Source organism: Oncorhynchus mykiss, chromosome 4 (assembly GCF_013265735.2).
Source record: "Oncorhynchus mykiss isolate Arlee chromosome 4, USDA_OmykA_1.1, whole genome shotgun sequence".
In the NCBI taxonomy this organism is placed as follows: domain Eukaryota; kingdom Metazoa; phylum Chordata; class Actinopteri; order Salmoniformes; family Salmonidae; genus Oncorhynchus; species Oncorhynchus mykiss.
In genome coordinates, this window is record NC_048568.1 from 33382339 (window position 1) to 33404404 (window position 22066).

Sequence of the window (22066 nt, forward strand, 5' to 3'; positions counted from 1 at the left end):
TCTGTCATAGTTGAAGTGTACCTATGATGAAAATTATGATGAAAATTACATGCCTCATCTTTTTAAGTGGGAGAACTTGCACAATTGGTGGCTGACTAAATACTTTTTTGCCCCACTGTATGTCTATTACCACCATATTATCCTGTCAATGTACCATGTTCCAGGGTGGAATTTGGTCACACCCAGCAACCCACCATTGCAATGTTCTCACAGTGCCTTTATGACCTATTACCTGTGTACACACTACCTGTAGGAGAAGTGTACCTGGATGTCGACCTGTTCTTGCTAGGTTTTTAAGTGCCCGTTGTAAAAATATGACACCCGGAACCATTCACAATATTATGCAACAACCTCTGCATTCTTTCCTGTTTGAAATACTACTTGATTGTTTTATCTTTTACATGTTTTTTGAGCTGAAATAATCATGTAATAAAGTGATCAATGTAATGAAAATTGTCCATGAAATGAGACAGTTACACATCATAGAGACTTGAAACTGAGTTTGGCTTGAAGAGCAGCTGCAGTGTACTGTAAAACATCCTATAAATGCTATGCCTCTTTTTCTACGTTGTGAAGTTTGGTACCACTGGAGGGAAATGGTGATTGTGTTAAATGTAATATATATTACATTTATATATCATTTATTTTAACTAAGCAAGTCAGTTAAGAACAAATTCTTATTTACAATGACGGCCTACCGGGCAACTGCCTTGTTCAGGGGCAGAACAACATATTTTTACCTTGTCAGCTCAGGGATTCGATCCAGCAACCTATCAGTTACTGAAGGTGTTTTTATCTACATGTCTTATAATTTCTGGTTAACAATTTACCTTTTACAGCAGTAGGCGAAATCAGGGTCAAAGAGTGATTCTTGGTAGTCTTAAACAAATCTACTTTGAAACAGAAGTATACACCTCACACATGGTTGTGGGTTTAAAATAAAAGGACACCTGTGCCATGTCAGACACGCATCATAGAAGACTGAAATATAACGAAACTGTTGGACAAAGCCACACTGGATTTTATGTGTAAAAGGAAAGAGAAAAAAAAGTTAAAGAAAAAATGAATAACATGCCACCCATGAGGGCAATTTGTTCCTTAGACTGCAGGAAAGGCCTTGCTGTGATTTTGTTTCTATTTGAATGTTTTCAGAAAACAATAAACAGTGTCTTAGCAAAGAGCAGTGATGTAAAGTACTTAAGTAGAAATGCTTTAAAGTACTAGTTAAATAGTTTTGGGAGGTATCTGTACTTTACTATTTATATTTTTGACTACTTTTACTTGACTACATTCCTAAAGAAAATAATGTACTTTTTTTCCTTTAACTCAAAAGTACTCGTTGCATTTTGAATGGCTAGCATGACAGCTGGTCCAGTTCACGCAATTATCAAGAGAACATCCCTGGTCATCCCTATTGCCTTTTGATCTAGCTAACTAACTAAACACATGCTTCGTTTGTAAATGATGTCTGTGTTGGAGTGTGCCCCTGGTTATTTGTAAATGATGTCTGTGTTGGAGTGTGCCCCTGGTTATTTGTAAATAAATGGTGAATTTAAAAAAAATGGTGCCATCTGATTTGTTTAACATAAAGAATTTGAAATGATTTATACATTTACTTTCAATATTTAAGTATATTTTAGCAATTACATTTACTTTTGATACTTAAGTATATTTAAAACCAAATACTTTATTTTTACTCAAGTAGTATTTTACTGGGTGACTTTTACTTGTGTAATTTTTTTATTGAGGTATCTTTATTTTGACTCAAGTATGACAATTGGTTACTTTTTCCACCACTGGCAAAGCAATTTCTCAAGAAATAATTTTGCTGGGAGTGGGGAAGGCAAACTGAAAACTATCTGTTATTGGCAGAGTGGGTTGGAACCCTTCAAACTCATTTTACGTGCCCCCAACCAATTTGTATTTTTTTTTGTTATTAGCATTTAACAAAAAAAAGTTCAACTTAATTTGTACATAATGTTGGTGTTACCGTCTCTTATGACCGAAAACAACTTCTGGACATCAGGACTGCGATTACTCATCACGGACTGGCAGAATCCTTTTTTTCCTTTAACGAATGTGACGATGCCGACGTGAACGATATACTTCTTTCTCGGGGACAGGCCCAGATCCCCGTGATTTGCGTGAAGAGGAGGCGGAGAAAAAGGGGCCAGACTGCCTTCTGAGAATTCGTAGGCGTTCATATAAACCCTCACTTCCTTCCATTCTGCTAGCAAACGTGCAATCTTTGGACAATAAAATAATGACCTATGCGGAAGATTGTAGTTTAAACAGGACATTCAAAACTATAAAATCAGTTTTCATCTGTATTTGTTTGTAGATGTTTACATACCACCACAGTCAGAGGCTGGCACTATGACCGCATTGAATGAGCTGTATTTCACCATAAGCAAACAAGAAAACGCTCACCCAGAGGCGGCGCTCCTAGTAGCCGGGGATTATAATGCAGGGAAACTTGTATCGGTTTTACAAAATTTCTACCCGCATGTTAAATGTGCAACCAGAGGGGAAAAAAACTCTGGACCACCTTGACTCCACACACAGAGATGCATACAAAGCTCTCCCTCACCCTCCATTTGGCAAATCTGACCATAATTCTATCCTCCTGATTCCTTCAAGCAGGAAGCACCAGTGATTAGATCAATAAAAAAGTGGTCAGATGAAGCAAATGCTAAGCTACAGGACTGTTTTGCTAGCACAGACTGGAATATGTTCCAGGATTCCTCCGATGGCATTGAGGAGTACACCACATCTGTCATTGGCAAAAGGAACACCTATGTGAGAATGTGATTCATTGACAACAGCTCAGCGTTCAACACCACAGTGCCCTCAAAGCTCATCAATAAGCTAAGGACCCTGGGACTAAACACATGCCTCTGCAACTGGATCCTGGACATCCTGACGGGCCGCCCCCAGGTGGTAAGGGTAAGTAACAATACATCCGCCACGCTGATCCTCAACACTGGCCCCTCAGGGGGGCATGCTCAGTCCCCTCCTGTACTCCCTGTTCACTCATGACTGCACGGCCTGGCACGACTCCAACACCATCATTGAGTTTGCCGATGACACAACAGTGGTAGGGCTGATCATGGACAATGACGAGACAGCCTATAGGGAGGAGGTCAGAGATCTGGCCGTGTGGTGCCAGGACAACAACCTTTCCCTCAACGTGATCAAGACAAAGCAGATGATTGTGGACTACAGGAAAAAAGAGGACCGAGCACTCCCCAATTCTCATCGACAGGGCTGCAGTGGAGCAGGTTGAGAGCTTCAAGTTCCTTGGTGTCCACATAATTAACATGGTCCAAACACACCATGACAGTCGTGAAGTCGGCACGACAAAACCTTTTCCCCCTCAGGAGACTGAAAAGATTTGGCATGGGTCCTCAGATCCTCAAAAGGTTCTACAGCTGCACCTTCGAGAGCATCCTGGTTGCATCACCGCCTGGTATGGCAACTGCTCGGCCTCCGACCGCAAGGCACTACAGAGGGTAGTGTGAATGGCCCAGTACATCACTGGGGCCAAGCTTCCTGCCATCCAGGACCTCTATACCAGGCTGTGTCAGAGGAAGGCTCTAAAAATTGGCAAAGACTCCAGCCACCCTAGTCATAGACTGTTCTCTCTGCTACTACTTGGCAAGCGGTACCGGAGCACCAAGTCTAGGTCCAAGAGTCTTCTAAACAGCTTCTACCCCCAAGCCATAAGACTCCTGAACACCTAATCAAATGGCTACCCAGACTATTTGCATCCCCCCCCCCCCCCCCCCCCCCCCCTTTACACCTCTGCTACTCTTTGTTGTTCTCATCTATGTATTGTCACTTTAATAACTCCACCTGCATGTACATATTACCTCAACTAACTGGTGCCCCCGCACATTGACTCTGTACCGGTACCCCCCTTTATATAGTCTCGCTATTGCTATTTTACTGCTGCTCTTTAATTACTTGTTACTTTTTATTTCTTATTCTTATCCTATTTTTTTAACTGCATTGTTGGTTAGGGGCTCGTAAGTAAGCATTTCTCTGTAATCTACACCTGTTGTATTCGGCGCATATGACTAATAAAATTTGATTTGATTCTTATTGGTCTTACCGTCTTGTGATGTCACCAGCCAGACAAACTCCATCCCACCAAAACAGGCTGATATTTCAGGCGGTCTTTTCAAGCAGCTCTGACACCGAAAGGGCATCATCATCATGATCTAAATGTCACAGTATTATTCCATCCTCATAGTGTGAAAAAAATGATATATTGATATTTTTTTTTTGGACTGCTGAGTCGTTTGTTTTTCACGGTCTAAGCCATATAAAAACAACTAGAAATACATGTTATTTTATTTAATTCCTCAATATTTACATTATACTACTCTTCCCCCAACCCAGTATATTACCAAATAAAATGTAATTGTTCACATGGTTCGTATACAACAGGTGTAGATTGAAACGCTTACTTACGATTCTGTATCCTATTACCCGTCATGGAGCTCTGGGCGCTTCATGATTCAAGAAAAGGGTTTGGGGATTCTATATAAAACCTTTCTGGAGTGACACTTATACCCCCAATCCATGAGGCTGCTGAACAATTAATCAATAATTATTCACATTGACACCCCCCCCCCCCCCCCCCCATTTGTTTCGTACACTGCAGCTACTCTCTGTTTTATTATCTTCACCCTACCTACATGTACAAATTACCCTGAACCTGTACCCCCGCACACTGACTCAGTACCAGTACCCCCTGTATATAGCCTTGTTATTTTGTGTTACTTTTTATTATTTTTTACTTTAGTTTGATTGGTATATATGTTCTTAACCAACAGTGCAGTTCAAGAAGCGTTAAGGGCTTGTAAATAAGCATTTCACAGTAAGGTCTACACTTGTTGTATTTGGCACATGTGACAAAGTTTGATTTGAAGCAAGCGATAGAACCTTTTTTTTGTTCTACAATTAACCTTTTTTCTGTACTAAATGTTTGGCACTTACAAATTTCAAACCTTGTGTTGACAAATTTGATCAAGTGACGGTTGGTAACTTTGGGTGACTGCTGGTAACTTGGGTGACTGTTGGTAACTTTGGGTGACTGTTGGTAACTTTGGGTGACTGTTGGTAACTTTGGGTGACTGTTGGTAACTTTGGTGACTGTTGGTAACTTGGGTGACTGTTGGTAACTTTGGGTTACTGTTGGTAACTTGGGTGACTGTTGGTAACTTTGGGTGACTGCTGGTAACTTGGGTGACTGTTGGTAACTTTGGGTGACTGTTGGTAACTTTGGGTGACTGTTGGTAACTTTGGGTGACTGTTGGTAACTTTCCTGTTCTAAGAGCTGGATGTTTTTCAAGAACTGCTAATAGCATCCCTCTGTACACTTGTACCCAGGTCCTGTGAGAATCCCAAATCAGGCCCTAGGCACTAGTGTAGTTTTGAGAGGATTGAAAAGTTGCATCATGTTCCTTTAACAGATAGGCTAACCCCACCTAGATGGGGGAAATAACCCATTCACTAAATCAAGTCAATTGGACTTTTCTTGTATGTTTTTTATGAATATATTTCACTTGTATCAGTCTATTTGTTCAGTATGTTGATTTATTCTGCCCTCCAGTGGTCAATTAGTACTTCACTCAAGGATATCATACTAACAGTAAAATCTTGTGGACAGAATGAACAACCAAATTAGATGTTTGTTCTGGGTTAAGCGACATTAAACTAACAATAGCCCCTAGTAGACGGCGGCCTACCTCAAAGTTTTAAACTTGGTATGTCTTGTTAGTTTTACACAGTAGTAGAGAATAGCCCAATGAGCCGGCAGATTGAGCTAGTATTCCTTTTACATTGTTTGTCATCTGTGTCCAACTGGAATGTATGCAGCCGGCTCATATAGAAAGATAGAGGACTTTATATTTGTGCTATTATATCTTCTGTGACAGCATGGGCAGCGCCATTGAGGCTACAACCCATAGGAATTCCTACCCATTCGACTACTTTAAAATGGTGGAAGCATGGTGGAATCCCTCAATGGCGGTGCCCATGGGAAAACTGCCTTTTGGCTACTAATCTACCGACATAAAACATCCTCGATTCAGGCTGTAAGGGCGTCGCTTTCCTCCTGAACTAGCTTTAACGCCGAGCTGCCAGGGAAACAAATGGGAAAATGTGTTAATAAAACACAATTTTCCACCACTTTTTATTTTTTTTATTTCACATATATTTAACCAGCTGGCCAGTTGAGAACAAGTTCTAATTTACAACTGCAACCTGGCCAAGATAAAGCAAAGCAGTGTGACACAAACAACACAGAGTTACACATGGGATAAACAAAGCACAGTCAATAACACAATAGAAAATATATATATATACAGTGTGTGCAAATGTAGTAAGATTAGGGAATTAAGGCAATAAATAGGCCGTAGCGGGGAAGTAATTACAATTGAGCAATTAAACACTGGAGTGATAGATATGCAGAAGATCATGGTGCAAGTAGGGATACTGGGGTGCAAATGAGCAAAAATAATAATAATATGGGGATGAGGTAGTTGATAGAATGTCTGTTACTTCCTGATGTTGCACACAGCGTTCAGCCAGGGGTAAACAGACTGCTACAACCTGATTGGCTGAACATGAGGCAGTACCATTAGCCAGTGTACTCTAGCATGGTGGTGTAAATTGTTTTATTAAGACAGTACTCATATTTTTTTATTTTTTTTGTTGTAAAAATGAATAAAAACTTTTTGGTGGCGCAGTCCGCTAATAACAATGGTCTCACTGGTTGTGAGTTTTAATCCCACATGGGCTGGATATCTTTTTTCTTCTTCTTTTAACCCTTTATTTACAATATTCATCCCGTGCAAAAACTCTGTTATAATTCTGAAAAGTGAAAACATACCTGTGAGAAGGGTTGCCCTGGTAGTAGTTTTTTTTATACAGTACCTAAAACCAATCTGTGCTTTAATTAGACCATTGGAAAAAAGACTACTGCATAAACACTGCAATGCGTGTTGGATTGAATTGAGCCCATAATCTTCCATTTCTAGGCGATGATTGCACTTCTCTTCCCAAAACAATACCGCGAAATATTTTGGGGAAGCGCCCAGCAAGTGGGATAGATGTCAGGAACTCGGCGCATATCGCTGTGAGCTAACTGTTCACAGCCATAAATGCATGCGATGCCCATAATTGTATTATCAGAATATGCCAGTGGACGTCTGGTAAATATGCTTTAGAGAGAAAGTGTTGGGATCAGGTTCAACTACATTTACCCACCTCAAAATGAATATTTTTGCACAATTTCTTCCACCCACAACATCTCACCTGAATGCATTTATTTATTTTTTACATTTGTAGGGGTTGGGCAAAGGCTGAAATTGGGGTTGAGGGTTAGTTTCAGTTTTTAAGAAGAGAGATTATCGAAATAGGCGGGATTTATGATTTATGTACGAGCCGGACGCGGGGGACAAGAGAGAGACGCAATGACAAACGACGTAAAAGGATAATAGCGCCGTTCAAAGGTTGGTTGGGCCAAGTAAAGGTATATAGTCAGAGACCCCCGGGAAATCCTATAGGTCCCTTCGTTGATCTAAAATACTTGGAGAATCTCTTGAAGAAAAACTGAACTTCCTTCAGGAAAAATAAATGTATTCTATTAAATAGGTTTACGCTACCTTCTCTGCCAAATGATATTTACATCGGAACTTCCAACACGAGCTACTGAATGTATCCTAGGCATCTGTCATTATCAACTTGAATTTAATCCAAATTCATGATATTCTCCTCGCTCAACACTTCTGGACGTTGAGCTTTTTATACACACATTCATAGTTAAATATATCCAGTGTTCTAGGATACAATTTCTCACAGTAGGACAGTAGACTGTCTCCGTCTGTCTCGCAGTTTGCCGCATCGTTTCTTCCAAGCAGGTTCCACAATTATCTTTCTCCGCTCATACTACATAACGTTTCAACAGCAGGAAACAGCCCCCCAAACCTGTATCAGACTATTGAAGACGGAGAAAAATGCGGCGATGAGGAAAGCTGAGAAGATAGACTAAAACAGTATTTATTGGGCGGTAGGCTACGTGGTCGTGGGAATATATATCAAGGTGGGTGGTTGATTACAAGAGAATACAGTGTTTGTGTTTGCCTGATTCCAATAGCTCGCACGGTGATATTTTTGTGCAGTGACTAGACACCGAGATAGTATGTGTATTTCTTGTCTTGTTATTGTATCCCTCTCGAGTGTCTAGTCTACCTTTACAGAACCGAGTTTATGCCATTAGTAACCGGTGATACTGTATATCACAGGGATTATTTTATTCAGGATCCGATGTGTAATGTCTGTAAATGTTCAGAGTTTTGCCGTAGCCTTATTAACATGCCTTACAAGTATTAGACACTAGTATTCGGAAGGTATTTTTTTCTGCAAGAACACACACACAATCAGTCCATAAAACTAAGCAGCTGCCTTTCCATTGATCAGGCTGGCCTAATCAATTTAACAACCTATTAATTCCACATTAAACCCTGGGGACTGTCAGGTTTTCTCCCTCTCATCACCTACTTGTGTTATTAATCTAATGCTACACTGGACACAGGGAGTCAGGCATGATGATGGTGAACATCCTGCAGGGATAAGCACATATACCAGCAGTCATCCCTGCTCAATTACCTTGCAGCATTTTAAGTTAAGCTCCCATCACTTGAGAAAAAAAACAAAAAACAACAACATTGTTTTCCACTGTAGTCAGGGTACCCACTCTATTAAAGGGGAATTTAGTAGTGTTAACCATATTTGTATTAAAATATGAATGGTCTGAGCTTTCTCTGTACTTCTAGGTGTATTATGCCCTATCCAATCTGCGGTGGACCTAAGAGAGAGCACCAGAGGGGAATGTGAGGGGTGCTGGGAAGCACAGTCACACTGCTGTCTCCCTGCACCTGCTGCATCATGGGTAACGTCGGTGGAAAGGACGGCCATGGACCTACAGGTTCCCTACATGAACGTACACACACACACACCTGGCTTGATGTTGAACGTCATGCATCCTACCTGCATCGTCTTCTCTTTTTCTGACACGCATCCCTCCCCTCTACGCCTGTTTAAAACCCTGGCCGTTCCTATCCTTTCTAGCTGTTTTCAGTATGCAGGAAACGGACTCAGACTGGGGTGAGAATATCTTACTGCATACTGTGTGTGCACCGCTAGTCACATGCAACACATCTGATAGCGTAATGAGGAGTCTGCAGAATTCTGCTGCTCAATGCAAGGACAGGGAGGGGGAACATGAGACGCTACAGTGCCTTGCTAAAGTATTCGGCCCCCTTGAACTTTGCGACCTTTTGCCACATTTCAGGCTTCAAACATAAAGATATAAAACTGTATTTTTTTGTGAAGAATCAACAACAAGTGGGACACAATCATGAAGTGGAAAGACATTTATTGGATATTTCAAACTTTTTTAACAAATCAAAAACTGAAAAATTGGGCGTGCAAAATTATTCAGCCCCCTTAAGTTAATACTTTGTAGCGCCACCTTTTGCTGCGATTACAGCTGTCAGTCGCTTGGGGTATGTCTCTATCAGTTTTGCACATCGAGAGACTGAAATTTTTTCCCATTCCTCCTTGCAAAACAGCTCGAGCTCAGTGAGGTTGGATGGAGAGCATTTGTGAACAGCAGTTTTCAGTTCTTTCCACAGATTCTCGATTGGATTCAGGTCTGGACTTTGACTTGGCCATTCTAACACCTGGATATGTTTATTTTTGAACCATTCCATTGTAGATTTTGCTTTATGTTTTGGATCATTGTCTTGTTGGAAGACAAATCTCCGTCCCAGTCTCAGGTCTTTTGCAGACTCCATCAGGTTTTCGTCCAGAATGGTCCTGTATTTGGCTCCATCCATCTTCCCATCAATTTTAACCATCTTCCCTGTCCCTGCTAAAGAAAAGCAGGCCCAAACCATGATGCTGCCACCACCGTGTTTGAAAGTGGGGATGGTGTGTGTTCAGGGTGATGAGCTGTGTTGCTTTTACGCCAAACATAACGTTTTGCATTGTTGCCAAAAAGTTCAATTTTGGTTTCATCTGACCAGAGCACCTTCTTCCACATGTTTGGTGTGTCTCCCAGGTGGCTTGTGGCAAACGTTAAACAACACTTTTTATGGATATCTTTAAGAAATGGCTTTCTTCTTGCCACTCTTCCATAAAGGCCACATTTGTGCAATATACGACTGATTGTTGTCCTATGGACAGAGTCTCCCACCTCAGCTGTAGATCTCTGCAGTTCATCCAGAGTGATCATGGGCCTCTTGGCTGCATCTCTGATCAGTCTTCTCCTTGTATGAGCTGAAAGTTTAGAGGGACGGCCAGGTCTTGGTAGATTTGCAGTGGTCTGATACTCCTTCCATTTCAATATTATTGCTTGCACAGTGCTCCTTGGGATGTTTAAAGCTTGGGAAATCCTTTTGTATCCAAATCCGGCTTTAAACTTCTTCACAACAGTATCTCGGACCTGCCTGGTGTGTTCCTTGTTCTTCATGATGCTCTCTGCGCTTTTAACGGACCTCTGAGACTATCACAGTGCAGGTGCATTTATACGGAGACTTGATTACACACAGGTGGATTGTATTTATCATCATTAGTCATTTAGGTCAACATTGGATCATTCAGAGATCCTCACTGAACTTCTGGAGAGAGTTTGCTGCACTGAAAGTAAAGGGGCTGAATAATTTTGCACGCCCAATTTTTCAGTTTTTGATTTGTTAAAAAAGTTTGAAATATCCAATAAATGTCGTTACACTTCATGATTGTGTCCCACTTGTTGTTGATTCTTCACAAAAAAATAAAGTTTTATATCTTTATGTTTGAAGCCTGAAATGTGGCAAAAGGTCGCAAAGTTCAAGGGGGCCGAATACTTTCGCAAGGCACTGTATAGGCTGGCCAAGCACACATCCTTATGGACCTGTCTGTGTGAATGCGCACTAGAGAATAAACTGGCATCCTCCAAGAGGCGCAGCCAACTGGCATCCTCCAAGAGGCGCAGCCAACTGGCATCCTCCAAGAGGCGCAGCCAACCGGCATCCTCCAAGAGGCGCAGCCAACCGGCATCCTCCAAGAGGCGCAGCCAACCGGCATCCTCCCAGAGGCGCAGCCAACCGGCATCCTCCCAGAGGCGCAGCCAACCGGCATCCTCCCAGAGGCGCAGCCAACCGGCATCCTCCCAGAGGCGCAGCCAACCGGCATCCTCCCAGAGGCGCAGCCAACCGGCATCCTCCCAGAGGCGCAGCCAACCGGCATCCTCCCAGAGGCTCAGCCAACCGGCATCCTCCAAGAGGCGCAGCCAACCGGCATCCTCCAAGAGGCGCAGCCAACCGGCATCCTCCAAGAGGCGCAGCCAACTGTGGTCTTCTTCTGTATTGTTTTTATAGACAGAAAATAGCTCAGGACAGCAGTTCTCTCTCGCTTTTCTGTTCCTCTTCATCTCTCCTCTTCCCTCCATCTCTTCCTTCCCCTATATCAGCTTTCTCTAATCCTCCCCTCTTTCTCTCCACTCCCTTGTTCTCTCTCCAGGATCTCATTTAGATCTGTTCCAAACTCCTCCCTCTTCCCTCTCTGATTCTGATCTGGCACCAGCCGCGGCTCAGCTGCTGCAGCAGGGGACACCGTCCTCCGGGACCACCCGGGGCATCGTCTGCCAGGGTGGAGCCTCCCCCATTTCCAACTGTAGACACACACTGTCCGTCCCCCCAGAATGGGCTGTGATTACAGTGGAGAGCAGAGTGTCTCCGCAGGGGACTGGGATTGAGATGGAAGGTGGAAGGCAGACAGTGCGGTGCTCTAACAGCCACACCAGCAGCCCTGTGTCCCCAGGCCAGCAGCCCCAGTTTGAGGGTAGCCCTTTGGAGCCTAGCTGGCAGGAGCGGGACAGTGGGATGGAGCCCCATGCAAGGCCAGAGCGAGCTGGGGAGGAGATGGCCCTGGCACTGTTTAGCCTTTTGGAACATCACAGGTCTGCACTGGGGCTCAGTCCAGGCCTGGACGCACCAGCAGGAGCAGCCGGTAAGGACTCTGCATCTGCGTGGCCATAGCAACCCAATCGGTTCATAATAGTTTGTTTGTCTTGTCTCTACTTAACAGAGAGTGCGTGCAGGTTCTTACAGTATGGACGGTGCCTTCAGAAAGTATTCATACCCCTCGTCTTATTCCACATTTTGTTAAACCCAAATTGAAATTGATTAAAACAATTCTAATCCATCTACACACAGTACCCCATAATGACAAAGGGAAAACATGTTTTTAGAAATGTTTGCAAATGTATTGAAAATGAAATGCAAAAATAGCTAATCACCCCCCGGAGTCAATACTTTGTATAAACACGTTTGGCAGCTATTTACAGCTGTGAGTCTTTCTGTGTAAGTCTCTAAGAGCTTTCCACACCTGGATTGTGCAACATTTGCCCATTTATTCTTTTCAAGTTCTTCAAGCTCTGTCAAATTGGTTGTTGATCAATGCTAGACATCAATTTTCAGGTTTTGCATGGATTTTAAAGTATACTGAAGAAAAATATAAATGCAAAATGTTGTGTTGCTTCCATGTTTCATGAGCTGAAATATAAGATCCCAGAAATGTTCCATATGCACAAAAAGTGTATTTCTCTCAGAAACGTGGGAACAGCTCTGGTGGACATTCCTGCATTCATCATGCCAATTGCATGCTCCCTCTAAATTTGAGACATCTGGCATTGTGTTGTGTGACAAAACTGCACATTTTAAAGTGGCCTTTTATTGTCCCCAGCACAAGGTGAACCTGTGTATTGATCATGCTGTTTAATCAGCTTCTTGACATGCCAGACCTGTCAGGTGGAAGGATTATCTTTGCAAAGGAGAAATGTTCACAAACAGGGATGGAAACAAATTTGTACACAAAATTTGAGAGGAAGAAGCTTTTTGTATGTATGGAACATTTCTGGGATCTTATATTTCAGCTCATAAAATATGGGACCAACACTTTACATGTTGCCTTCATATTTTTGTTCAGTGTACAATGTTGTTGAACCAACCTCAGTTTCTCCTATCACAGCCATTAAAGTCTGTAACTGTTTTAAAGTCACCATTGGCCTCCCTGAAATCCATGAGCAGTTTCCTTCCTCTCTGGCAACTGAGTTAAGGATGCCTGTATCTTTGTAGTGACTGGGTGTATTGATACACCATCCAAAGTGTAATTAATAACTTCCCCATGCTCAAAGGGATTTTTGATGTCTGCCTTTTATTTTCACCCATCTACCAATAGGTGCCCTTCTTTGAGAGGCTTTGGAAATCCTCCCTGGTCTTTATGGTTTAATTTTTGTTTGAAATTCCCTGCTCCACTGAGGGACCTTACAATTGTATGTGTGGGGTACAGAGATGTAGTCATTCAAAAATATGATTATGAAAAATGTTAGCCACTGTTATTGCACACAGAGTGACTCCATGCAACTTATGTGACTTGTTAAGCACATTTCTACTCCTGAACGTATTTATGCTGACCATAGGGGTTGAATACTTATTGAGGCAATACATTTCAGCTCTTCATTTTTTAAATTAATTTGTAAAAATGTCATAAAACGTCATTCAACCTTGACATTATGGGGTATTGTGTGTATGTAGTCCAGTGACAATATATCTCGATTTAATCAATTTTGAATTCAGGCTGTAACACAACAACATGTGGAAAGAGTCAAGGGGTGTAAAATACATCCTGAAGTTTACTGTATGTTTGTGTGTCAGAGCTGCTGAGGCGGTTGCTGGTGGAGAGAGAGGAGCTGGTCGAGGAGGTGCGCAACTTGAAGGACACACTGAGGGTGAGTCAGACGCTCCTCCTTCTCTTCCCGACTGCATTCCCTATACCTCTCTCTCCCACTGCATTCCCTCCCTCTCTCTCGGTCACTGCAGAGACGGGCAAAGAGGAGGACATTTTAAGACCACACACAAATCCATCCTTATTACTTTGATGTGGATTGCTTTTTCCCTTCTCTACCCTGTACTGTACTATGTTAGATATTTTAGACTTCACACTGCTTATCACTGGCTCATGTACACTAGTTCTTACACCATGTTTGCAGATGGTGGAGGCCAACAGCGATACATATTCCGTAACAGGACATTTTAGGAAAAGAAGTCAAAGCCCCATCACATTTTTGAACCACTGATAAGCTTGCTTAGGTTAGCACAAATATTGAGAAACCCTGCCTTCCACAAACCCTGCAACTAGCCTGAACATTGCACTTACTGCCTGAATGAAACGGAAATATTTGTGCTAACCTAAGCACGCTTATCAGTGGTTAAAAAATGTGATGCACTTTGACTTTATTTCTAAGATGTTCTGTTAGAGAATATGTATCGCTGTTGAACTCCATCTGCAAACATGGTGCAACAACTAGTGTACATGAGCCAGGGATAAGCAGTGTGAAGGCCCTGCCATATGGGAGTTTGTCCCTCAATCTCTATATTACTGTCATTAACTGTACACAAGGAACATTGCAGGCATTCCTGGCATATCTTGTTTATGCGTTCACCTGAATTGGGTTGGCTAGTTTAGCTAAAACAGGTTCTGAACTTGGTAACCTATTGATTTTTTTTTTTACTTGACTAAAGCAAAGTCCCTGCTTGTCAGACATGTTTTCTGTAGACTGTATCAACAGCACTATAGATTTTCTGAGACAGTGACAGGATGTATGCATGTCTTTCTGCTGGCCTGGATATACAATTATACATCTACTTCTCACCTGCAAGTTCCTCTGTCTCTTCTTTATGATAGTTTTTCTGATGCAATGTTTTTTTTTCTTCTGATGTATGGTTCTGGTTTGAGTGTACAGGATCTTTAACTCTCTCTTCTCTGTCTGGTTCTCCTCTCTCTCTCTGTCTGTCTCGTTCTCTCTGTCTGGTTCTCTCTCTCTCGCTCTGTCTGGTTCTCTCTCTCGCTCTGTTTGGTTCTCTCTCGCTCTCGCTCTGTTTGGTTCTCTCTCGCTCTCTGTCTGGTTCTCTATCTCGCTCTCTTCTCTGTCTTGTTCTCTCCCTCGCTCTCTGTCTGGTTATCTTTCTCTATCTGGTTCTCTCTCTCTGTCTGGTTCTCGCTCTCGCTCTCTGTCTGGTTCTCGTTATCTGTCTGGTTCTCGCCTTCGCTCTCTGTCTGGTTCTCTCTCTCGCTCTCTGTCTGGTTCTCTCTCTCGCTCTCTGTCTGGTTCGCGTTCGCTCTCTGTCTGGTTCGCGTTCGCTCTCTATCTGGTTCACTCTCGCTCTTTCTGGTTCGCTTTCGCTCTCTGTTTGATTCTCTCTCGCTCTGTCTGGATCTCTCTCTCTGTCTGGATCTCTCTCTCTGTCTGGATCTCTCTCTCTCTCTCTCTCTCTCTCTGGCAGACTGAGCGAGCTGAGTGGCTCCAGTTCCAGTGTGATCTACAGGTGGCAGTGTCTGTGGCCGACCGGCTGCGCGTGGAAGCGGAAGAGACTCTAGGCACGCTCAGAGAGAGCCATGGGAATGTGGAGGGCCAGCTGGACCAGGCCCAGTGCAGACAGCAGGACACGGACAGGGAGCTGGAGGGCCTGAGGGCTGAACACAGAGAGGCCTGTCACAGATTGTCTGCTCTCACCATGGAGCACCAACAGACTAGGGCTGAGCTGGACACACGGAGACTCACACTCAGGGAGAGCGAGAGGGACTCACTGAGGGAAAGAGAGAAGGACTCACACAGAGAGATAGAGGGAAGAGACACGGAGGGAGAAGACACTAGTGAAGACATAAGCACGATGGAGGCACTGGATGGGAGGAAAAGAGAGGATTCAGAAAGAGAAGTGGAAGGAGAGAAAAGGGTGAAGAGTGAGGGAGAGGATGTTGACATGGGAGGGCAGTTTCCCAAGGAGCTTGTTAGAGGAGGGGAGAACTTGCTCAAAGTGAAGGGGGTGGCGGAGGCGTACCTACGGAATTTGGCAGCCGGGGAGAAGAGGTGCGGCTTGAGAGATTCACCAAGGATTGTGGTGATGTCAGAGCGTTCCAGGTGAGTGCCGCCTCATGCCCGTATAATGTACTAGCATTTCAGGGGTGAGGCATCTGTTTGTTGTTATCTGGAGCATGTAAGCTAGCCAGCCTGTGTCTCTGTAGGAGCAACCTTTGACCTTGTTGCGCAAGGCCATGCTATAGACACACATATCCTACATTTATCTGTGGCAACTAAAGCCTATCTTATCTGTTCCAGGAGCCTCTCTCGACTTCCCCTGCCCACTGACTCTCTCCCTGCACAGAATGGTAGCTCCCAGAACCCTACCAGTACAACACTGCCTCTCTATAAGGTAACACTAATATTGAACCAACAAGTTTGTTTTTGAAATGCTATCAGAAAGCCTGGACTTAAAATTCAAGGGTCCATTTTGGGATCAGTCATGCATGTATGCAGTATGTCCTGTCTGTCTCTTCTCTCTATCTCTTACTAGAAAGAAGAGCCAGCCAAAGGGAAAAGGATGGACCGCATACTGCAACGACAGGACAGCTGGTCTAGCTTCTATACAAGTGTGTGTCAATTCATTCATTAACTACAGTGCCTTCAGAATGTTTTCATACCCCTTGACTTATTCCACATTTAGTTGTTACAGCCTGAATTCCAAAAACAATTCTCACCCATCTTTTTTTAGAAATGTTTGCAAATGTATTGAAAATGAATTCTCATTTATATACACTACCGTTCAAAAGTTTGGGGTCACTTAGAAATGTCCTTGTTTTGAAAGAAAAGCTCATTTTTAGACCATTCAAATAACATCAAATTGATCAGAAATACAGTTTGGATATGGTTAATGTTGTAAATGACTATTGTAGCTAGAAACGGCTGATTTTTAATGGAATATCTACATAGGCGTACAGAGGCCCATTATCAGAAACCATCACTCCTGTGTTCCAATGGCACGTTGTTAGCTAATCCAAGTTTATCATTTTAAAAGGCTAATTGATCATTAGAAAACCCTTTTGCAATTATGATAGCACAGCTGAAAACTGTTGTCCTGATTAAAGAAGCAATAAAACTGGCCTTTAGATTAGTTGAGTATCTGGAGCAACAGCATTTGTGGGTTTGATTATAGGGTCAAAATGGCCAGAAACAAATAACTTTCTTCTGAAACTCGTCAGTCTATTCTTGTTCTGAGAAATGAAGGTTATTCCATGCGAGAAATTGCCAAGAAACTGAAGATCTTGTACAACGCTGTGTACTTCTCCCTTCACAGAACCGCGCAAACTGGCTCTAACCAGAATGTAAATTAGGAGTGGGAGGCCCCGGTGCACAACTGAGCAAGAGGACAAGTACATTAGTGTCTAGTTTGAGAAACAGATGCCTCACAAGTCCTCAACTGGCAGCTTCATTAAATAGTACCCGCAAAACACCAGTCTCAATGTCAACAGTGAAGAGGCGACTCCGGGATGTGGAGAATTTTTTTTTTTTAATACATATTACATTTTGAATTACTGCTGTAACACAACAAAATGTGGAATAAGACAAGGGGTATGAATACGTTCTGAAGGCACTGTAAATGAGTTAATCCACAACTGCTTTCTTATTACCTAGACAGTTGTACAACTGAATGCAATCAACTGAAATGTGTCTTCCGCATTAAAGTTACTGTGCTCTTGACTAATTGCTCATGTCCGGCAGAAAAACAGGAGGAGGACCAGAACGCAGACCCATTGTTCAGGTGAGTAGACAGGCCCTCTAGAGATACCTAAGAAATATGCCCAAATAAAGCCTTCTATCTACATAACTTTTGTCTGCTATCCACCTTCCAGACCTCAGGATGGTTTCAGCATGCTGCTGCGATGTCATGGAGGCTCCAGGCGGAACTCACTCTTGCGTTGGTGTCAAAGCCGCACCCAGGGCTATAAGGTCAGAAGTGGCCAAGTTTTCTAGAATAACTCAAGCTTACCATTCATATTTGTAAAACATCGGTCTGTATTCTGACCCATACAAACCTTAGATTTAAAAAAAAAAATTTTTACAGAATATTGAGATCACCAACTTCAGTAGCAGTTGGGAGGATGGTCTGGCTTTCTGTGCCGTGTACCACACCTATCTGCCCACACACATCCCCTACAGTAGTCTCAGCACAGGAGACAAAGTAAGAGGAATGCATACCCATTCACATACAGCACATACTGTTATATTGACCCTACAGTTAAGTCCTAACTTGTTCTGTGCAGAGCGAGAACCTGGACCTAGCCTTCCAGACAGGGGAGAGTGTTGGAATCCCAGCCACTTTGGTGAGACCCACATTTAAACTAACTGGGCTAACTACTGGGAATTTCACATGCATATTACTTGTACTAACACGTCACCATGAACATGGAACACAGCTGTTGGGAACATACGGTAGGGAGCTTGACTTGTGACTAAAATGTAAGGTGTCACTGATGTTTGTATTTGTGATTGGGGCCTTGCGTAGTACTCCTCAGTGGGCACCTTTGAATGAGAATAGAGTTTGTCCATGACGGAGAGTATGGAGTTATTATTCTTCAACAGTGTTTGTGTTTGCTTGACAGACTGTGGAGGAGATGCTGAGACCAGGTGGGCCCGACTGGCAGAGGGTCCTGGGGTACGTTGAAAGCATGTTTCGTCACTTTGAGATGTAAGGTCATTTCCCTTCTGGGTTCCATACCAAGCACTACGTCTAACTGGTCTGCCACCACCAGTCTGGTTATTTTTGTTGCATCATGAACTGGACTCTTGAGTGATATACCACTAGGGGGTTTAGGACTACTGTTGGAACGGAATTCTCCTTCAGCCTCACTCCTTGTGCAGAGGCTCCTGCTGCTGGCCATTTGTTGTAGGTGCACTGTGGATGGAGCTACTATGACCTGGGTCGATCTTGATTTCAGAAAGCGCTGACCATGGGGGTTTTGGGCTGAGAGCTGGGTTTTTTGGTACATACACAGTGATTGCACTAAATGAGGAGCCATTGGAAATGACCACAAGGAGAACCATAAATTAGGAAATTGTGGATATGGGAAGGATGTTACTATTTGCACCAGGAAAAATGAACAATGACTTTAAGTTCTTCACTTAGGGTTCTACTGCTGTTCACTCTGTTGTGCACTTATTTTGATGCCTTTTAATTTTATCAACAATATGAAGTCTGTCACAAGTTTTTAACTGGATGATTTGAATGTTATAGACACGCTCTCCCCATGTATCTGATTTTATACCCTTAGAAAACTCTTACCCGTTGTGATATTAATGTAGCCAGAAGTAGTATTTTAATGTCTGTATACAACCCAACTCAAAGCAGAAAAAAGGTCTGGACAACTTGAATGAGTTCATTCAATGGCATTGTGTGCATCACAACTGCAATCAACCAAGAGTGACTGCCTTTGAAAAAATGTGTGTACTGTGCTGTCTAACTAGTAATATTTTTAATGTACGTTTTGTTTGGAAAAACTTTTTTAAAATTTGAATTTAATTTTAAATGTAGTATGCAAACAGAAGTGCCATATGGTGGACTATCCAACAGAGGGACTTGTCTCCTGTTATGGAGTATGGGAATGAACTGTCATGAGGTTTTGTCTGATAATAGGAGCAACAATGAGGCCATATAAGTACTGGATCCTACAATGTTTGCTTGTCTCTGTGATTGAGGGAGAAGGTGAGAAATAAGAGTGATGTATTGTATGTGTCTCAAGTATAAATTGAGACACAGAGGCCCACCCTAAACAGTTTTACTGTGATAATGGTACTGTACGAGAATGATAAATGACAAACAGTTGCCAAAGCATTACTGCCATAATAAAGGTTGTTTTAATCTGTTTGTGTTGCTGTTTTCTTTAATTAAAAAAATGTCAAATTTGAGTTTTATATTAATACAATGTATCTAGCTGTGACAACTGAGATTGACATTTTATACAATAGCAGTATAAAATGTTTTATACCCAAAAAATCATTGTCCTCTCAAACAGCAATTAATGATATAAATGACAAGTCAAAACCAAAACCATGGTCAGTGCTTGTGTTTCTGACAGTGTTTTCATTTCAACCAATAAAGATGTGCTTTGTGTGTATTATCTCAGGACATTAGAAATAAGGTAACCTATTCACTCTCACCTAAGACTGAATGAAAATATCATGAGCTGAATTCCAGGTTTGCACGTACTTGATGAAAGTACAGTAACATTTTGTAGATGTCCCTTCTGGAAAAACAAGGCAGTCCACAATAAAATAGTTTGCGAGGAGGCTGGGATTGCACCACCAATGGGTGGAGTGGACAGAGGAGGCAGGAGAAGAGACCCCAGTTTGACTGATATGGCTGCTATCTCTGGATCCTGAGTTTCATACATCTTCACCAGACGGGCAAATTTAAGAACACCTGAAAAATAGCTAAAACAAGCAATGACTACTATGATTGACCACCATGATTTCACAAATACACGGAACAAATATATAAATGCAACATGAAAGTGTTGGTTTCATGAGCTGAAATAAAAGATCCCAGAAATGTTCCATACGCACAAAAAGCTTATTTCTCTCAGTATGTGCACATTTTACATCCCTCTTAGTGAGCATTTCTCCTTTGCCAAGATAATCCATCCACCTGACAGGTGTGGCATATCAAGAAGCAGATTAAATGGCATCAATACCCAGGTGCACCTTGTGCTGGGGACAAAAGCACACTCTAAAATGAGCAGTTGTCACACAACACAATGCCATAAATTGAGGGCAATTGGCATGCTGACTGCAGGAATTTCCACCAGCGCATACTCAAACATGTCACCCATTGAGCATGTTTTGAATACTCTGGATTGACGTGTTAGTGTGTTCCCGCTAATACCCCGGAAGTTCGCACAGCCATTGAAGAGAAGTGGGCCAACATTTCACAGGCCACAATCAACAGCCTTATCAACTCAAGGTGAAGGAGGTGTCGAGCTGCATGACACAAATGGTGGTCACACCAGATATTTACTGGTTTTCTGATCCACGACCCCTACCATTTTTTAAAAGATATTTATGACCAACATATGAAATTCATAGATTAGGGCCTTATGAATGTATTTTAATTGACTGATTTCCTTATATTAACTAAGTCAAATCTTAGAAATTGCTGCATTTATATTGTTGTTCAGTATAGGTCAAACTGAACATGACGCAAAAAGATAGCATTCAGTCTTCACACAAAACAATGCCACTGACAAGTGACAATAGATTTGTCTCTCTCTACCCCTTCATTCTGTATGGAACTGGTTTCACAAAGTGACTTCCCCCTCTCCCTCGTTGTTGAAGCCATAAGCCTTGATGACCTGTTGGATCTGGGTGGCCATGGGGAGCACCAGCTATCGAATCTTCCCCATGTTGTAGGCGACTCCCGTGCCTCCTCCATCCACACTAAATTCTCTGGCACAGAGAAGACTTGGATGATCACACTCAGCACCACTGCATCACAAGCAGTTTGAAGAGATCTGTTCCACTACTGGGCATTAGTAATAAGACAAAAGTATGTGACAACTGTTCTTACATCTGGCATGCTCAACGGTGAGGGTGGGCTGGGGCTGTCCATTCTGTGTCGGGAAAAAAATGGGATATTAGAGAGGATATTGCATATGTGAATCAGATTCAAATACTTATCTAGCTGACTCCTGCTTTTTTATGTAGTGTGTCAGTGAGTCTAATACTTTCCTGTGTCCATTTCTTATACAAACAGAAAAGGGACATATCTAAAAGGGCATATTGATCTAGCTATATATTTACCTTTATTCGATTCATCCAGAACTATGGATGGAGAATTTTGACATGAGTAGGATTGTAGCTAAACTAGCTAGCTAGCTGAGCAGAGCTAACTTCTGTACACTTTTTGAATCTATAATGCTCTGGAATACTCAATTAAATACCTAAATAATCAGTCAATTGCATATTTGGTTACTTACAATATATAAATTGAATAAAGACAAACAGTCTACCAAGAAAAGCTAGTTTGGCTTGTCAGGTGGATGATGGGGTTGACGATTTACTACACAATCTACGTCGTTACGTACGCCTAGCTGAACCGGAAGATAAACAAACTGAAGT

General features: G+C 42.4%; 1 protein-coding gene and 1 long non-coding RNA gene across 4 annotated transcripts; one reads left to right on the forward strand and one right to left on the reverse strand.

Annotated features, from left to right (window-relative positions):
* Nucleotides 1-7533: 7533 nt before the first annotated feature.
* LOC110522512 (cytospin-A) lies at nt 7534-19817 on the forward strand. Of its 3 annotated transcripts, none has more exons than XM_021600954.2 (12): nt 7534-8113; nt 8847-9013; nt 11578-12066; nt 13773-13846; nt 15402-16036; nt 16235-16328; nt 16470-16545; nt 17675-17714; nt 17806-17902; nt 18018-18134; nt 18217-18276; nt 18556-19817. In XM_021600954.2, the coding sequence occupies exons 2-12, from the start codon at nt 8959-8961 to the stop codon at nt 18643-18645; spliced, it is 1827 nt and encodes a 608-aa protein (XP_021456629.2). In that variant the 5' UTR covers nt 7534-8113; nt 8847-8958; the 3' UTR covers nt 18646-19817. The 3 variants fall into 3 exon arrangements, with proteins under 3 accessions (XP_021456629.2, XP_021456630.2, XP_021456631.2); XM_021600955.2 differs by having other exon boundaries at nt 7535-8113; nt 8847-8998; nt 18556-19816; XM_021600956.2 differs by lacking the exon at nt 7534-8113 and having other exon boundaries at nt 8871-9177.
* LOC118964467 lies at nt 19783-22054 on the reverse strand. The gene is made up of 2 exons (XR_005051522.1): nt 21925-22054; nt 19783-21558 (listed from the first exon to the last, which is right to left on the reverse strand). It is a non-coding gene; the product is annotated as an uncharacterized LOC118964467 (long non-coding RNA).
* Nucleotides 22055-22066: the final 12 nt, after the last annotated feature.